Here is a 20,351-nt window from a genome sequence, read left to right on the forward strand (position 1 = left end):
AGAAAATAACTAAAAAACAAAATGCAATATAGTTGTAAATATATAAATGAGTTGAAAATATTATAGCCATGTTTTTGTTTCCTACCTCATTTTCTTTATGGGTGAAACAGATTGTTGAAAGATAGCACACTGACCTTATTACAAGTTTATTACCCAGAGTGGGGACTCTCAACATCAAAAAGTTCTCAAGCATGACTGAGAAATAACAAGCAGTTCATGAAAGTCATCTTTATTTTTCAAATATTAAAGGGCACAGTAGAATAGATTATGAAGTGTTTTTAAAAGCACTAAAAGCATTAAAATGGTGTTCAAATTCAATTCCCAGTTCTTTCTTTCTCATCTTAGCAACTCTTTCCTTGAAGTACTCTCTTCACAGGACCTCTCCCTCTCCCATTTCTTTCCCCATACTGGTGGCTCCATCTCAGTCTGCATTACTGGGTCCCCTTCATCATCCTGACTTCTAAGTATTGGGCCACTTCTGGTCTTGATCTCTCTTCCATCTACTCACTGCCTGGGTGATCATCAAGCTCCACAATCCTAAATACTGCCGGTGACTTCTCAGAATCAGACCTCCAGCTCTAACCTCTTCCATGAATTTCAGACTCAGAGATTCAGCTGCCTGCTTAGCATCTCTATTTTATGTTGGAACATAACTCTTCATTCCTCATAATCTGCTCTGCACCCCTGCACCCACACCCCATCCCAGTCATTCTTTTCTGAGTCAGTGTAGCTTCATTCAGTAGGTCAAAACACTTGGCCATCATTCTCGAATTCTTTCTTTCTACCTTATACCATATTCACCTGTCAGCCAATCCTGTTTGCTTTACTGTCTAAATAAATCCAGAAACCAGCCACATCTCATCACCTTTGCCACTACCATCCTAGTCCAGGCTGCCAGGCCTGCCTTCCTCCACCACTATCACCATCACAGTTTATGCTCCACACATTAAAGAAAAAAAAGAAAAAAAGCTTACCATGGCTGTTATAAATTAGATCATTTGACTCACAACATATCCCAGGTTCTTACCATAGCCCAATAGATCTATATAACATTGTGACAGTCTCCTATATTCCTTTCTCCTTGCTTACTCTCTCCACTGCCAACACTGACCTCCTCACTGCTCTAAGAACAACCCATACCCATCCTGACTCATGGCCTTTGTATTGCTGTCTTGGAATCCTCTGACCACAACTAAAGGTGTGGTTCATTCACTCCTTCTCTTCATTCATACCTCTGCTCCACTGTCAACTTATGAGAGAAGTTTCTTGTATCTACTCTGTCTAAAAAAAAAATAATCACACCTCTCTGTTATTTTCTGTCACCCCCCACTTTATTTTTATTTTTAGCGATTATCAATACCTGAGCAATTACTTGTATGGGTTTATGTGTAATTTGTTAAGTGATGTGAAATTGATGAAATTATTTTCTACCATTTCTCCAGACTTGTCATAGAGCAACTAATGCAAGAGACAGGAGGAGGAAGGAAGGGAGGGAGTGAGGGAGGAAATAATGAAGGGTGGGAGGGAAGAAAGTCTTAGTTGTACATGTATCTCAGAATCTGGTCCTAGTGTCCTATTTGTCTTTTCTCTAGCCCACCCTTTTCTGGGACTGACCAAATGATGACCTACAATTTGATTCTCAAAGGAATTGAAAAAATGGATTTTCCCAGAAAAATAACAAGAAAACCTGAGGATTTGATTAGGAGGCTTTGCAGGTGAGAATGACACTTACTAGTAGAAACCTCTTGTTCCTGGGGAAAGTGTGAAGGTTTCTTATTTCTGTCTCTGAACATTTTAAGTTAGGTATATATTTACTTTCTGTACTTTTCTCTGTAGTTAAATTATAATTAAAGAAAATCCTTTTCAGTGTTGCAGTCTATACTGGGAGTTTAAGTTTACCTTATGTTAAAGAATCACAGAGATTTAAAATTTTCAGGTTACTTCAGGAGTCATCCTTATCTGTTAGAGCAAAATGGAACTACTAACCTTAGATAATAAAGGAGTAATCCTATATAATAAAAAGGTAATATGCAAATTGACCATCACTCCAACACACAAGATGGCCGCCCCATGTGGTCAAAGATGGCCGCCCCCATGTGGACACAAGATGGCCAGCAGGGGAGGGCAGTTTGGGGTGACCAGCCCAGCAGGGGAGCAGTTAGGCGTCAATCAGGCTGGCAGGGGAGTAGTTAGGGGGTGAGCAGGCTGGCAGGCAGAAGCAGTTAGGGGCAATCAGGCAAGCAGGCAGGTGAGCGGTTGGGAGCCAGCAGTCCTGGATTGTGAGAGGGATTCCAGATTGGAGAAGGTGCAGGCTAGGCTGAGGGACCACCCCCCCTCCCCCGTGCACAAATTTTGTGCACCGGGTTTCTAGTTAATTTATAGTCTTGTTATTTTGAGAGAAAACCAATGGTGATTTTTAAGGGTTACCATATGCCCTCTTTCAATTTTCATTTTTTTTATAAAGCACTCTTCTAGCCTTATTTTATTATTATTTTTATTGAGGTATAATGGGCATATAATATTATATTAGTTTTGCATGTACAATGCAATGATTTGATATTTGTAAACACTGCAGAATGAGTACCACAATAAGTTTAGTTACCATCTGTCACCGTACAGTTATATATTTTTTTCTTTCTTGTAATGAGAACTTTTAAGATTTACTCTCCTGTCAACTTTTAAATATTTGCTACAGTATTATTAACTATAATCACCATGCTGTAAATTACATCACCATGACTTATTTATTTTATAACTGGAAGTTTGGACTTCTTGATCTCATTCACCTATTTTGTCCACCCCTACCCCCACTCCCCACTGGCAACCACTATTTTGTTCTCTAAATCTATGAATTTTATTTTGTTGGTTTATTTGTTTTATTTTTAGATTCCACATATTAGTTACATCCTACAGTACTTATTTCACTTAGCATAATACCTTCAAGGTCCATCCATGTTGTAAATGGCAAGATTTCTTTTCTTTTTTTTTTTTTTACCTAAGTAGTCCATTATATGTACTTATCCATTGATGAACATCACATCTTCTTTATCTACTCAGCCACTGATGGACACTTAGGTTGATTTTATAGTTTGGTTATTATCTATATATATAAAAGGCTATCCATCTGTCCATCCGACCGACCGACCGGTACATATGGTGCGCACTAGCAATTTAAAAATAAATGTTGACTCGTGCATGTGCGATGCATATAAAGTTCTTGCTGGTGCCAATTGCACACGTGTTTTAATTTTATAATACTATATTATATATACTATTTTGACATGTAATTTTTTGCAATAATGTAATTTCTGCACGAATCTTTCTTCTAATTAATTTCCTTTCAATGTGCACAAATCTATGCACCGGGCCACTAGTAAATAATATTGCAGTGAACATGGGGTGCATCTGTGATTTTGAATGAGTGTTTTTATTTTCTTTGGATAAATACCTAGAAGTAGAATTGCTGGATCATATTGTCATTCTATTTTTAATTTTTGAAGAACCACCATACTGTTCTCTATAGTGGTTACACCAATTTATATTTCTAACAATGTGCAAGGGTTCTCTTTTCTCTATATCCATGCCAACATGTTATTTGTTGACTTTTTGATAATAGTCATTCTATCAGGTGTAAAATGAAATTTCATTGTGGTTTTGATTTGCATATCTCTGTTGGGTAATTATGTTGAACACCTTCTTTATGTACCAGTTGGCCATCTGTAGGTCTTTTTTGGAAAAACATCTATTTAGATTTTCTGCCCATTTTTAATTGGATTTTATTTTGCTATCAAGTTGTATGATTACTTTATACATTTTGGATATTAACTCCTTATCAGATATGTGATTTGTAAATATTTTCTTTCATTCTGTAGGTTGTCTTTTCATTTTGTTGGTGGTTTCCTTTGCTATGCAAGTGCTTTTTATTTTTGTGTAATTCCATTTATTTATTTTTGGTTTTGTTGCCTTTGCTTTTGGAGTCAGATCCAAAAAGTCATTACCAAGACTAATGTCAGAGAGCTTACTGCCTACGTGGTTTTTTAAGGAGTTTTAGGATTACAGATTTTACATTCAAATATTTAATCCATTTAGAGTTATTTGTTTGTGTGTGTGTGTGTGTGTGTGTGTGTGTGTGTGTGTGTGTGTGTGGTGAAAGATAGTATTCTTTTGCATGTGGCTGTCCAGTTTTCCCAACATCATTATTAAAGAGACTGTCCTTTCTCCATAGTATATTCTTGCCTCCTTTGTCATAAATGAATTTTTCATATATACATGTGCCTATTTCTTGGCTCTCTATTCTGTTCCATTGATCTATGTGTCTGTTTTTATGTCACTATCACACTGTTTTGATTAATATAGCTTTGCAATATAGTTTGGTGGAGTTGTTAGGGTTTTCTATATATAAGATAATATCATCTGCAAATAGTAACTGTTTGACTTCTCCCTTACCAGTGTGGAGGTCTTTCTTTTTCTTGCCTAATCGCTCTAACGAGTACTTTTAATACTATGTTGAATAAAAGTGGTGAGAGTAGAGAATAGATATCCTTTTCTTGTTCCTGATCTTAGAGAAAAAACTTGGACCTTTTTGCCATTGAGTATGATGTTATCTGTAGGTTGTTACATATGATCTTTATTATGTTGAGATACATTCTCTCTATACTTCTTTTGAGAGATTTTATTATAAATGGATGTTGAATTTTATCAGATGCTTTCTTTTAATCTGATGAGATGATTTTATAATTTTTACCCTTTATTTTGTTAATGTGTTTCACATTGATTGATTTGCAGATGTTTTGCATCACTGGAATAAATCCTACTTGATCCTGGTGCATGTTTTGTTTGCTAATATTTTGTTAAGGATTTTTGCATCTATGTTCATCTATATTGGCCCGCAATTTCTGTGTATGTGTGTCCTTGTCTGGTTTGGCCTCATAAAATGAGCTTGGAAGCATTCATTTCACTTCAATTTTTTGAAAGACTGAGAAGTATAGGTATTAAATCTTTTTATTTTATTTTTAAAATATATTTTTATTGATTTCAGAGAGGAAGGGAGAGGGAGAGAAAGATAGAAACATCAATAATGAGAGAATAATTGATCAGCTGCCTCCTGCATGCCCCCAGCTAGGGATCAAGCCCACAACCTGGGCATGTGCCCTTGACTGGTCTCAAACCCGGGACCCTTCAGTCCACAGGGTGACGCTCTATCCACTGAGCCAAACCAGCTATGTCTAAGTCTTCTTTTTTTTTATTTTATTTTATTGATTTTTTACAGAGAGAAAGGGAGAGGGACAGAGAGTTAGAAACATCGATGAGAGAGAAACATCAATCAGCTGCCTCCTGCACACTCCCCACTGGGGATGTGCCCGCAACCAAGATACATGCCCTTGACCGGAATCGAACCTGGGACCCTTCAGTCCGCAGGCCGACGCTCTATCCACTGAGCCAAACCGGTTAGGGCTCTAAGTCTTCTTTTTAAACAGTTTGGTAGAATTCACCTTTGAAGTCATCTGGCCCTGGATTTTTTGTTTGTTGGGAGATTTTTGATTACTGATTCAATCTCCTTTTTAATAATCAGCTTATTCAGATTTTCTATATTTTCATGATTCAGTCTTAGAATATTATGTTTCTGCTAGAGGCCTGGTGCATGAAATTCATGCACTGGGGGGGGGGTGGCGTGTCCCTCAGCCCAGCCTGCACCCTCTCCAATCTGGGACCCCTTGAGGGATGTCCGACTGCCCGTTTAGGGATCGGGCCTAAACGGGCAGTCGGACATCCCTCTCACAATCCAGGACTGCTGGCTCCCAACTGCTCGCCTGCCTGCCTTCCTGATTGCCCCTAACCGCTTCTGCCTGCCAGCCTGATCACCCCCTAACCACTCCCCTGCCAGCCTGATTGATGCCTAACTGCTCCCCTGCCAGCCTGTTTTCCCCTAACTGCTCTCCCCTGCAGATCTGGTCCCCCCCAACTGCCCTCCCCTGCAGGCCTGGTCACCCCTAACTGCCCTCCCCTGCAGGCCTGGTCCCCCCCAACTGCTCTCCCCTGCAGGCCTAGGTCCCTCCCAACTGCCTTTCCCTGCAGGCCTGGTCGCCCCCAACTTCCCTCCTCTGCCGGCTTGGTCACCCCTAACTGCCCTCCCTTGCTGGCCATCTTGTGGTGGCCATCTTGTGTCCACATGGGGGCAGGATCTTTGACCACATGGGGGCAGCCATCTTGTGTGTTGGAGTGATGGTCAATCTGCATATTATTCTTTTATTAGATAGGATAGAGGCCTGGTGCACGGGTGGGGGCTGGCTGGTTTGCCCTGAAGGGTGTCCCGGATCAGGGTGGGGGTTCCCTTGGGGTGTGGGGTGGCCTGGGCAAGGGGCCTGTGGTGGTTTGCAGGCTGGCCACTCCCCCTGGTGACCCAAGCGGAGGCCCTGGGATCTGGGGTTTATTTATCTTCTACAATTGAAACTTTGTAGCCTGGAGCAGAGCCAAGCCTTCTGCTCCCTCCATGGCGGCAGCCATTTCTGTTGGAATTTATGTATCTTCTATAATTGAAACTTTGTAGCCTTAAGTGGAGGCCTGGGCCGGCCAGGGTGTGTGGAAAGCTTGGCTTCCTCCATCGCCGGGGGCAACCCTAGCCTCCTGCTCTTTCCAGCTCTGTGGCTGCCGCCATTTCTGTTTGGTTTTATGTATCTTCTATCATTGAAACTTTGTAGCCTTGAGTGGAGGCCTAGGCCAGCAAGGGCAGGCGGAAAGCTTGGCTTCCTCCATTGCCAGGGAAACCCAAGCCTCCCTCCTGCTCTCTGTGGCCGTAGCCATCTTGGTTGGGTTTATTTGCATATTCGCTCCTGATTGGCTGGTGGGCGTGGCTTGTGCGTGTAGCGGAGTGATGGTTAATTTGCATATTACTCTTTTATTAGATAGTATGACTTTATCTGTTTCTTCTAGGTATCCAATTTGTTGGCTTATAATTGTTCACAGCAGTCTTTTAAGATCCTTTGCATTTTTGTGGTATCAGTTGTAGCTTCTCTTTCATTTCTGATGTTATTTATTTGAGCTCTTTTTCTTTATTACTTGGTGAGTCTAGCTAAAGATTGTCAATTTTACCTTTTCATTGAACCAAAGCTTAGTTTTGTTGATCTTTACTATTGTCTTTTTAGTCTCTATTTTATTTTTACTTTTTGCTCTGATCTTTATTTTTTCCTTCATTCTATAAACTTTTGGCTTTGTTCTTCTTTTGATAGTTCCTATAGGTATAAAGTTAAATTGTTCGGGGTATTTTTGTTTCTTGAGGTAGGCCTGTATCATTTTGATTCTCCCTCTTAGAACTGATTTTCCTGCATCCTGTAGATTTTGTTAAGTTGTATTTCCATTTTCTTTTGTCTTAAGTTATTTTTTTATTTCTGCTTTATTTTCTTTATTGACCCATTGGTTGTTCAGTAGTATATTATTTACTCTCCACATACTTAGGATTTTTCCAGTTTTCTTCTCCTTCTTGATTATTAGTTTCATACCATTGTGGTTAGAAAAGATACTTGATATAATTTCATCTTCTCTAAATTTATTGAGATTTGTTATGTGCCCTAACATATGATCTATAGAATTCCTGTACTTGAGAAGAATGTGTATCCTGTTGCTTTTGTATGGAGTTTCCTGTATGTATCTATTAGGACTATCTGGTCTAATATGTTCTTGGTGTGAACTGTTGCCTTTAGCGAGGTGGTGGGAGAGGGTGGGGCTAGGGTGAACCTGCTGGCTTCTGAGAAGCTGCAGAGAGCTCTGGGGTGGGGTGTGCTTGCTGACAATGCCCAGGTAGAAGGAGAGGGCAGAAATGGTACAGCACCTCCATCCCTGAGAGAGTCTTAATTGGCCCTTCCCTTTCCAACAGACACTTCAAGATTAGCAATGACTCTCCTTTACATATATTCTACACACTTTTCAAACTAATACTTTTGTGCTGGTTTCTGGGACAAATGAGTCTGTGTTTCAGCCCTAGCTAAAGTATCTCAGTTCCCTGCAGACCTGTAAGTCTCCGAAATGTGAGCCTTGTTGGTTGTCAAAGGTAGACATTTTAGGGGCTCATCTCCCCATTGAGGGTCCAAAGGATTGGGATGACTGATGTGGAACATGAACCCCTTGCTCCTCAGGGAGAAGATTCAGATTTGTGAGATCCCTTCTGATTGGTGGAGATTTTGGCGAGACTGTCTCTTCCTCTCCTACCTGCCTTATTGGGGCAGATTTACAATTTATTGTGAGGGAACTGTTCAGCTAGCTTTCAGGTCTTTTTCAGGGAGAATTGTTCCATATGTAGTCGTAGATTCTGTGTGTTCACGGGAAGAGTTGAGTTTTAGGTTCTTCCTGCACCACCAACCGCGGCCCTGGTCTTATTTTCAGTTACTCCCAAGTTTCTATCTACCATTAAAAATAATTTATTGGGGAACAGAAGAGTTATATAATTTTGTTTGAATTTTACTTTGCTGCTAGTTTTTCCCCCCGCACAGTTGAACTTTTTAAAAAGCATTAAAATGTAATAAATACAGAACATGAAACCTAGCTGTGGGTTTCCAACAGAAATTTCTGCATACTTCCAGCTGAGGTGTAAATGATTCTTAAAGCTTTATCTGATTTTCTCAGCAGAGTTTGTAAAATAGCCCCCTCCTGTTCTTTTACATATTCATTTCTAGTGCATTTAAAGCACTAGTAGATCTATAAATATAGATAGAAATATAGATATGTACATAAAGATATAAGTATAGGTGTATATATATATATATATATATATATATATATATATATATTATAGATATAGATGTAGATATATTCCTAACTCTAATTTGACAGTAGCTCCCCTAGAGCATGTGTCTCTTATCCCCCTCTACCCAGGTGCCTAGTCTATGAATATTGTTGAATAAATTAATGAAAGAATAAAGAAATGTTAAATTTTAAAATTTACTCAATCATAATTTTTATAAACCATCTTTTAACAATTATTATTTTAGGCAAAATCCAACAGAAAGGCTGGGAAATCTGAAGAATGGAATCAATGACATTAAGAAACACAGGTACATAGTTACTTCTTTGCTCAGAAAAATATAGAAATTTATAGAAAACTGTGCTAATCTTGAAGCCTCTCTCAGTAAGCTACAAGGGTTCCTTTACAGACTCAGTTTTTCTTTTTTGGCACTTTAATTTGTGTTTTACCAGATGCAGTCACAATAATCACTCTCAAAATGATTTCTCTAATGCTGGAAATTCATATCATGGATGGCCGAAGCTTAAAACAAGTTATAAAATCACATCCTCAAGTTAGAGCAACTTAGTTTTTTATCCACTGCAATCTTTATTTTTATTTTAAAATATCAGCTTGGATTCTGTAAATGAATTGTTCTAATTTTCACATTTGATTTGTAATTAAAATAGAATATAGTTATTGTCGATATTCAAGAGAATAGGTCAGCTAAATTAACCATTAAGCAGTACTGCATTTCAGTTTTTATTAATATTAAACATTTATTTTAAATGTCGTTTTTTCTTTGACCATCTTTCCAAATTCTGAAGCCTCATGTTGTGTTTTACTTTTGGGGCAAAGTACATTGATTTCCCAAAAACAGTGTTTTGACCTTATATAGTAATCTCACACGGACCTTTTCAGTTCTGTGAATTTCTAAATCTATCCTTTAGAACCATAGAGAACTTCCGTGAGATAGCCTTTCTTAACTGGTTACATATGTGGAAGTCAAAGCCTTTAAGATTTTTTTTTCAAATCCATGCCTTGCTAAATTCTCTAATCCTCAAGATGTTTTAATTTTGCTTATGATTTACAGATATAATAGATCACTTATTGCTAGTACAAAAAATAAATTTGAGAATTTCATTATTGAAAACCTTTGAACACACTGATGTGTTCACTTTCAGAAATGAAAACACCTCTCAATATTACATTCCTCTCTGGATATTTTTACTGAAGAATTAGGGCACATCAACACTGTGTGAAAATAAAGGGAGAAATGCTGCTGGATAAAAACACTATTCATTTTTCTTAACATTGGTGATGCAGCTGCCAACCCTGCTCTATCTATTCATGAACTTTCTTGAAATAATGCCATGTATTCAACATTGTAAGGAGGGAGGGAGGGAGGAAGAAAAGGAGGGAGGGAGGGGCATCTGTGGATTTTATAGACATTAAAATGTTTAGAGTATTTTGTTGTTCTTTGTCATCCTTTGGATTACCTTCAGTGTAAAGTTTATTACTTGTCTTAGATTCCAATGTACCTTTTTCATACAAGCTATTATCACAACTTTCTATCTCATTATAAGATGACACATGGAATACACCATTCATATGGAACAAACAAGTGTTCTGCCAATTAACGTTATCCTTTCAATATATTTTCCTTCATTATTTGATTAGAAAAGCATCTTCATGTTTTTCTTTGGGATAATTGGGGAATAGAGTGATAGAATTGTTAATAGGCTCCAGTTTTTTTTTAATTTACCTGAGGCTCATTTAAATGTAGCTGTCAAATTGTGATTGAACACACATGCAAATTGATGCCAGAACATTTTATCACCTTAGCGTAGTAATGAAGAGTTTTGAATTTTTTTCATTGTAGGGATTAATTTGCTCTCTTTTTAACAGGCAGGATGTTTTTTGCCACATATCTGTAGACTCAGAGTACAATGCGTAGGGTGGAGTTCACTATTAAGATGTGTCAGATTTACACAGTGCCTTATGGTAAGCCCAACCATAAGGGGCAAAAAACAAACAAACAAACAAACAAAAAAACCAAAAAGCCACACGCACACCCCACCTTATTTTATTCTACTTTCATAGTGTGTTTTTATTTTAGATATAAAGTTGGGGGAGGGAGGCCTGAAAAATAGATCTCTCTCTGCCTTCAAATAGGTGTAGTAGTCTAAAAATCTTTCACAAGTCCCCAAAGTATATAGCTTCTCTACCCAGGTTATTCTCAATATTAAAAAAAAAAATCTTTCTAAAATTTGCCATCAGATTTTCCCATTCTTCTCCAAAGTAAAACTTTCATTGTTTTCTTAGAGAACTATTCATTTTCACTTTGTATTTAAAAACAATACAGTATGTTTGCCCATTGTCTTTAATCATCTTTCTTAAAAATAGAGTTCCTCCCTTCCCTGTTTATGAGCTAACTTATTAAACTAGGCACCAATTATGTCTCCCAACACTTCTCTGAGAAAAGAGGTAATATACTTGGGTACAATTAAATCTTTCCTGTTGGTAGAGGAATAATTTGTTTCGAGTGTCTTCTCATTACCTTTATTATTTCTAGTCTTTAAAATTACTCTCAAGAATAGCTTCAACAAGTCTTCTAAAAATGAAGAAGCAATTTATGTGCTGTTGCTGCTAATATTTCTTTGGTGAATATTTTTCACACATGAGTACACGCTGGCACGTGCACTACTTAAAATTTGGTTAGTGTCAAAAGGCCAAGTGTTAAATGAATAGCCACTCATGTCAAGTAAATATTGCCATAAGTCAAATTGTAACTAGTACTCAGCAGGAAATGCATAGGCTGTTTGATTCTGTAGAGTTAACAGTAATGATTTTTGTTAATATTTATAGAGTAGCTTCTGGGAAGAGAGCATTGAAAAATATGTTAAAAGGAATTGTGGCAGTGTTTAGTGTCAAATGAAAAGAATCTACAGAACTGGAAACCTGGAAATCCCTAAAATGGACCATCAGCCTGTGGAAAGAAGCTGATGGGTGGATCAAGGAGAGGACTTCTGTGGTTTGGTAGCAAGAACAAGGGAAGCCGTACAGCTGGGATTGCTGTCTGACTCCCACTCTTTGACTAGTGTCTCAGTAGCTTATGCCAAAATGGCACTTTGGGGTAAGAATGGCACCTGAAATGGAATGTTCTAGAACTTGTCCTCTCTGGTGTTTTTTATACTTTTTCTCTTCCTAAGTTTAGACTTGGAATGGGAAATCCAGTCAAGGACTGAACCAAAACCCACTTCAGGGATGTGAGAGATTGAGAAGGGTAAAAGAGTATAATTTCTGGTGTGGCCAATAGACAGAGTTATGTGACAGTCCCCTAAAGCCTCCCATCCCCACAGCCCCAGTCCCATGCTCTCCCCTGTGGCCACTCTCCACATAGTGGCCAGAATTATTTTTTGAAAATACATCTAGATTGTATAATTTACTTAGAACTTTCTATTGGCTTCCTGTTACGCATAAAACTCTAGTTCCTTACTGTGTCCTACAAGGCCTTACATCAGTGGTTCTCAACCTTTCTAATGCCACGACCCTTTAATACAGTTCCTCATGTGGTGGTGACCCCCAACCATAAAATTATTTTCGTTGCTACTTCATAACTGTAATGTTGCTACTGTTAGGAATCGTAATGTAAATATCTGTGTTTTCCGATGGTCTCAGGCGACCCTGATAGCAGTTCTTAACCTGTGGGTCGTGACCCACAGGTTGAGAACCGCTGCTGTAGAGCCTAAGACCATCGGAAAACACAGATATTTACATTACGATTCATTAACAGTAGCAACATTACAGTTATGAAGTAGCAACGAAAATAATTTTATGATTGGGGGTCACCACAACATGAGGAACTGTATTAAAGGGTCGCGGCATTAGAAAGGTTGAGAACCACTGCCTTATGTGATTTGGCCTCTAGCCATTTTTCAGACATAATTTTTTTTCTAGTTTCCCTGAATTCACTACACTGAAGCTCATTCCATCAACTTGGAAGACTCCTGCCACAGATCTGCCTATGGCTTCCCTCTTCTTTTCATTCTGGCCTTATTTCAAATATCCTTTCTTCAAATACCACTCTCACTAAAACAACCTCTTCTAACCCATCCCCATCCCCGTCATTATCTATCACTTTTTTCTCTTTAATTTTCCTAGAATTATTAGTATCTAAAATTCACTCAAGTATTTATATTGTTTTCGTGTGTGTGTGTGTGTGTGTGTGTGTGTGTGTGTGTTTCTGTCACCTTCCACCAAAATCAAAACATCTTAAAAGCAGGGCCTTTGTTTTTCTTTGTTTGTTTGTTTGTTTGATGTCTGGGAGCAAACTAACTTTTCATAACATTTTGTTTCATAACTGATGCCTGACCTGATATCAGTGTCCCAATATAAAAGATCAGTGGATCTAGAACAGTATTATTCCATGTTCCTTATAAGATTCCAAGAGACCGAGTACATTGTGTCCGAGTGCTGTGTTTCCACCCACCATGCTTTACATGAATCCTGAAAACTCAATCAGCCTTTTTAGATTAGTGATGGGGAGGCAATAAATTAAAAAACTTCATCTGGCTATCAGCTTGATTCCATTACAGATTAAAGTACTTTTTAATCTTGGAGCCTCTTAGATCCATGTGACTAGGAGTATTGCCACCACAGTGTGACATCACAAAACACTGTAATAAGAGGTCCTGTGTAAGTGTATTCTCTTGCAGAGTGATCCAATTATTCAGAAGACATATACTGAGCCCCTGTTCTGTGTCAATTGTTAGGGACACAGAGGAAAAGAAACAGACAAAAACCACTGCCTCCTGGAGCTTGCATTCTAGTGAGAAAGACAGAAAATGAACAATATAATTAAACTAGAGGCCCGGTACACGAAATTAGTGTGCTAGAGGGGTCCCTCAGCCTGGCCTATGCCCTCTTGCAGTCCAGGAGCCCTTGGGAGATGTCCAACTAATGGCCTAAGCCCGGCTTCTGGCTGAGTGGAGCTCCCCCTGTGGGAGCGCACTGACCACCAGAGGACAGCTCCTGTGTTGAGTGGGCTTGGGCCAAAACTGGCTCTCCCACATCCCCCAAGGGGTCCCGAATAGCAAGAGGGTGCAGGCCAGGCCGAGGGACCCCACCGGTGCATGATCTAGGCCAGAGAGGGACACAGGAGGTTGGTCAGCTGGGGAGGGACCAAGGGAAGGCTCCAGGGCATGTCTGGTCTATCTCGCTCAGTCCCAATTGGCCAGACCCCAGCAGCAAGCTCTCCTACCAGTTGGAGTGTCTGCCCCCTGGTGGTCAGTGCACATCATAGTGAGCCGTTGAGTGGCCTTAGCATATCATTAGCATATTAGGCTTTGATTGGTTGAATGGACGACTGGATGACCAGACACTTAGCATATTAGGTTTTTATTATATAGGATAGTGTATAGCGGATCATTAGATAGCAGTAAGTGCTACAGAGGAGGAATAAAGCAGAGAAGGGGGATAGAAAGTATGTGGAGGTTGGGATAGGAAAAGGCTTGCAATATTAGACTTATGGCTAAAAAATATCTTGCTAAGAAGATGATCTCTGAGAAAAGACCTGAAGGTGTTGAGGGAACAAACCATGTGGAAATTTGTGGAAAAAGGCAATCTAGCCAGAGGGTCTTAAGTGCAAAGGTTAAAGTAGGAGCATCCTTAGCTTATTGGAACAATGGTGAGGAAATAAATGAACAAGGAAGAGAGAAGAGAAACACAGGACAGTGGTAAGGTGAGAAACAGGTGGTGGTGGAAAGGGTGGTTTTGTAAGGCCGTATGGCTTATAGCAAAGGCATTGTAAAGACTTGGCCTTTCACACTAGACTGATTATGGGGCAGCATTAACTGCTCTTTGGGGTTAGTGGGCATGGATTTAATGCAGGGGTAGGGAACCTTTTTCTTCCATGGGCCGTTTGGATATTTATAACATCATTCACTTAATATAATTCACTTAATATAAATTTATGTTGCTATGAAAAAAGCTCCTAGATTAATTGAATTTTGAGTTCTGCCTGTGGTTGCCTTGGCAAGCTCAGACTAGATGATTTTGCAGGACAGTATGGTCCAGGGGTCGGATGTTCCCCACCCCGATTTAATGTGAGACCAGACAACCAGCATGGTCCAGTATTTCCCTCCAACCACATTGCTGGCAGGGAGCAGACAATGAAATGGCTTGATAGATAACTGACATGCTAATAGTTTTCAGGCAAGTAATATTTCTCTGTACTTTTCTCATTTCTCAGGTGGTTAAGTGGTTTTAATTGGGAGGGACTAAAAGCACGGAACCTTCCATCACCTTTACGAAGAGAGGTATGGTATCCGCTGTATTGCTCTCATAATTTTTTGTAGGTATTTGATTTTGTAAACAGATTTCAGGTGCATGTGTGTAATCTAAAAGATTTTAGATTTTTAAAATAGTTTTTTAAAATTTAAGTTAAAATGTCATAACTGTTGTGATTGTAGGGACTAGATCAGGGGTGGGCAAACTTTTTGACTCGAGGGCCACAATGGGTTCTTAAACTGAACCGGAAGGCCGGAACAAAAGCATGGATGGAGTGTTTGTGTGAACTAATATAAATTCAAAGTAAAGGAGCAGAGGGGAGAGCAAGAGAACCGGATAGAACAGCCTGATCCGGCCCGCGGGCCGTAGTTTGCCCACGGCTGGACTAGATAGTATTACCTATTTGATGAGCATTAGCTCAGCTCTCAGGAATCAACTGCATATAAATCTAAGACCCAAGTTGTCAGTGTTAGACTGACAGATGGCTCTGGAAATAGAGTATGAATCATATAAGTAATTTGAAATCTTCAAATAGCCACATTAAAAGAGGTAAAAATAAATAAGTGAAATTAATTTTAATTAATATTCAAATGATTATCACTTCAATATGTAATCAACATAAAATATCAATGAGATGTTACAGTTATTTTTTTTTTCATACTAAGTTTTTGTAATCCCAAGTGGATTTTATACTTTTAACACGTCAATTCGGACTAGCTACATTTCAAGTGCTCAGTCACTACGGGTGACTGATTGGACAGCTTCGCTCTAGAAAAAGCAGGATATTTGCTAACTTAGGGGAAACAATGACTCAAAAATGACCTGGATCAACACCCTACAAACTGTGTTCTCTCTGAGGAATTTTGAAGATCTATGTCTTCCCTTGTATATTTTTAGATTGACATCTGAATTTTGTACTGTATATTTAAATTGTTATAGAGAATATAATTTTTAGTATGTTGAAAACATTGACATTTTAAAATACAGCTCTACTGTTACTGTATCCCTTTAAATATATCTACTATATCATTGAGATTTGATACCAGCCATTACAAAATACAGACAGAAATATTATTCTCTCTGAATTTATATTTCCACATTTCCATTTAATTTTCCCTTCAAAATTTCATTCTAATGTAAAATAGTTTTATGCTTGGCAACCTTTAATCAATCATTCTTTCAATGCCTTTCCATTATAGTTTTATAAATTTTAAAATTCCTGTGACCACCAAAATTTCTGTAACAACACAGATATTTCTTCTGGATTCAGTTATTATTACATTTTTATAGCATGCAGTATCAAACAACATAAATATGTTATAAAAATTAAAATAATTATTAAACTATTTTGATAAAGAAAATATTGAATGTGCCTATGGATAAATTTTATTTATTTAAAAAATAGACTCCACATCAATTTTATTCCTTTTTAAAATTATGTAGATGCAAGTGCTAAGAGTTGTGTTCCCATAAATAAATACATGACACCCTCCCCAAAACACATTATGCTCTATTATAAATAGTATTTTTAATGATCTATCACATGATAATTCAATTAGGTACTTACATTTGTTAGAAAGCAAAGAATTGGAAACCACGTAATTTGCAAAAAAGCCATTTCACTCTTTCAACGGGATCAATAATATTTTGAATTGTTTCTTTGTTTGGCCCTCTGGAAATGTTTTATGGCCAGTTAACCATAAAAAAATTCAAAGTTGATGAGAATCTTTAAAAAGTAGAAAGATTTTGACTTTTTAAAGTTTCTGATTTTAAGATATTTTTTATTTTGGAAAAAAATAGACATCATTTCTGTCACTTTTTCTGTTAGAAATAACTCATCAGGACAGTTAGCTTCCATTGAATGTGTAATCCAGTGAGCAGATCCATTTGGTGCAAAGGGGAGATCTCATGAGGCTGAGATCTTACTTGTAACTTACCAGTAGTTGCAGTTTTAAAATCTGTGTTCAGGTATGAAAGCATTACCCATATGTAAATGCATACTTAGTCAACATCACCCTCATCTTTGCTCTAATCCTTTCTCTATTAGCTCAGTGGACCCACAGATCACAGCTACTTTGACAAGTATCCACCTGAAAAGGGAGTGCCTCCAGATGAGCTGTCAGGCTGGGATAAAGACTTCTGAAAGAAAAATGAAAAACAGATGATTACTGCCTATCTACTAAGAGGAGAACTATGAGCACCAATAATCCAATACTGATTATTTTTCTCTTTGGTGTATTATGGTATCTTTTGGAAGACCATTGGGGAAAAGAAATCCCTGCCCACATAGGGATTGTGGGTGGATGCTAGTGGGTATGGAAGTGGTTCTGAATTATAATGTCTTAATTTAGATGCTGTGAATTATTCATGTATTCTATTCTTTGCTTTTCTCAAATGTTGGAGACTATCCTATTCTCTCCACAGTCAGAACCATTTTTGTTGAAGGGGCATAGTGTTCTCTGCAATCTATTGCTCCATCCTGACCATACTCATTTCCTTTGAGTCCTAATAAGGTTTAAAAAGCATCTTGCCTTTGAGCAACTAAGTCATCCAAATAGCATCAAGAACAAGGGTGAATTTTGGAAGATTTATCCTGCTCTCAACAACTCCATGTAAGCTTTATGGAATCTTAAAGTGGCGGTTTGCAGGAATCTTGGTAGTCAAAAAAGGCTCTTGACTTCTACTTGTGTTCAACCTAGAAATGTATTAAGGTGCTTCTGATATTAGTCTAGGGAAAGGCAAGTTTGAGTATTTAGTCAGTGGTACCGCTCCCTAAAATAAATGAGTTAATTAATCCAACAAGGTAATTATATTTCATTGGGGAAACTTAGAAAAATAAACAAGCCAAAAATATTTTCCATTCTCCTGTGACCAGCTGTGATACCTCAGAGACTTTCCAAAACCTTGTTAAAGGTGGTTTTAATGTGCAGTTAAGTAATGGGCTTTTGGAAAGGTTTTTATCTTACAGACTAAGTTTTTTTATAATCAAAGTAGAAATCATGCAGGAACAAAATTGTGAAGGCTTTACCTTCCCATTAAATATGGAGGAGAATAAAGTCTGATAGGTAAGGTTGCTGACTCTTTGAAACTCTGAGATATTTTGGGCAGTTCTGTGATTGTTGCTATTAATAAACCAAGAGTATAGACTAACCAGAGTTAATTTTTAATGAAGATGCCATTAGTAAATGTTGATGCACTGTAATCATTGCTGTGTTAACACTTTGTAAAGACGTCTGAGTCACAATGTGTTTATAATTTTAGATTATTAAGACAGACAAGCTGCTGAGGAAGTGATGGGACTGTAAAAGCAAGAGCGTAATCTAGCTTCTGCCCTCCTCTCGCCTCCTCCATGCATTCTTCCAAATAGTGAAGAGAGTAGTTTCAATAGCATTGGATGCCAGTACCTAAGTTCTTGACTAGTAAAAGTGTCTATGTATCAACCATGATCACTTCCTTGCCCTCCTTCCAAAATGAATAGGAAGCAGACTTTCTCTGTATCTTTTTGATCTGGCAGAGCAAAAATACGGGCTAAGTTATTGCATTATTCAAGCTTCTGATTATATTTTTATATGCAGATGTCCTAAGGGAAAAGCAGCCTCTACCCACACCCCACCCATATTTTCTTCATTCAAAGAAAGTCAGCTACATGCTTCCTGAAGAAATAAACCAGATAAAAGAGGTCCAATCCAGGAAGGTGCATTCTTAACAAATTGAATTTCCACATTTAGAATCCTTTTGCTAAACCAAAGAAGTTTTGTTTCCTGGAATATTTTTAAAAACTATGTATTGTACATAGAAAAACCATTTTTAGTAGGATTGACATAACCTGCTTAAATGAATTTCTAAGATTTTTAAAAGATTTTTATTTGCATTTGGTTTGTAAGCACTGTATGTTTTACCATGTATATATTTTTAAATTACCCACCTAAATGTAGGTAATTTATGTATTGGGTGGATATTAAAATTGTACAGTTATAATAGCAATGATGTTCTCAAAGGAGATAAAGAGTTGTAATTCAAGAAAGACCTACATATATACAAATAAAAACTGACTTAGACTACTACAGGTATTTTGCCTGTGACTGGCCATATCAATATGTAATATTCATATGTGATTTTATTGTGTTTTAGAAAGATGAAGAAATGAGAGATTGAACCATCATATAATCCCAGTTCCACTATTTCCTAGGTGGGCATCCTTGGGGGAAAATGACTTCATTTCTTTGAGTACTAGCTTTCTAACCTGTAGAAAAAGGAACAGTAAAATAATACCTACCCTAGAGGCTTGTTTGGGGGATTAAATAAGATATCTAGAGAGTGCTTTGCTGATACTTGTGAAATAATCAATGCTACATCGATGGGAGCTACTGATACTATTTACTATCTCTAATAGAATTAAAAGGGTCTTAATCATTTAGTCCTGAACCTTAGATATCATATTTATCTTTGTACACAATTATATCAATTAAATCTAATATCAATCTTTTCTTTTAAAGCATGAAATAAAGATGGCTGATCAAACTCTAGTGCATAACATGAAGAGTGAACCCTTACTCAAATGAAGTGCTTGATTAAGAGCTCGATAAATATTTAAATTTTATTTGTTTATGAATTAAGGATATATATTTCTTTTTTTTTCCTTAGGACATACAGAAAATGATCCTTCCAAATACAACTCATTATATTCCTAATGGTTAAATCACTCTTAATCTCTCTTTTCTAGGTGCAAAGTTAATTTTTTATTCTTAAGCTTCTCCTCTGTGGGGTCAGTTTTTCATAATTTTATCTAAATTTAATATGTCTAGAGGGAGGAGAATATAGTGGTGAAAAGTAAGATGTCTGGTATCAGAAAAATCTGAGTTTGAATTCTAGCTTTGTTCAGATTTGTGTTACTTTGAAAAGCAAACCACATCTTTATTCGTCTGTAACTTGGAGATGTACATGGAAAGCTTTGAAACATTGGCCAGCATCTACATACTTGCAGGTCATTAAAAATAACCATTTAGAAATAAATATATTTAATTTTTTGGCATAATAATAAATCCATGCATTTTATTGCCAGGCATTGTACTAAGAATATTATCTATTATCTCATTTGCATAAGATTCTAAAATAATTATAAACACATTGACTGTTGACTACTCTCAAAGCTAAAAATAGACCTCAAATATGCATTTCATTCACACTTTAGCTGTGATGCTTTTACATGGCTCCATTCCTGTTACTATGGCTGTGTAGCAAATTACCCCACAACTTAGTCACCTAGAACAATTATTTAATTATTCTTCTAGATTCTCTGGGTCAGAAATTTGGATAGCACATGGCAAGGATGGGTTTATCTCTGTGC

General features: G+C 37.6%; 1 protein-coding gene across 2 annotated transcripts in view; it reads left to right on the plus strand.

Annotated features, from left to right (window-relative positions):
- PRKG2 (protein kinase cGMP-dependent 2) overlaps nt 1–20,037 on the plus strand; it is a 97,367-nt gene extending 77,330 nt beyond the window's left edge. For both annotated transcript variants that reach the window (XM_080668349.1, XM_080668348.1), the window contains exons 16-19: nt 1,593–1,715; nt 8,982–9,044; nt 14,967–15,033; nt 17,052–20,037. In XM_080668349.1, the coding sequence (XP_080524475.1) occupies nt 1,593–1,715; nt 8,982–9,044; nt 14,967–15,033; nt 17,052–17,147 (349 nt within the window). In that variant the 3' untranslated portion in view covers nt 17,148–20,037. The remainder of the gene's footprint in view (nt 1–1,592; nt 1,716–8,981; nt 9,045–14,966; nt 15,034–17,051) is intronic.
- The last annotated feature ends 314 nt before the right edge of the window (nt 20,038–20,351 follow it).

Source organism: Plecotus auritus, assembly GCF_963455305.1.
Source record: "Plecotus auritus genome assembly, chromosome: 1".
NCBI lineage: Eukaryota > Metazoa > Chordata > Mammalia > Chiroptera > Vespertilionidae > Plecotus > Plecotus auritus.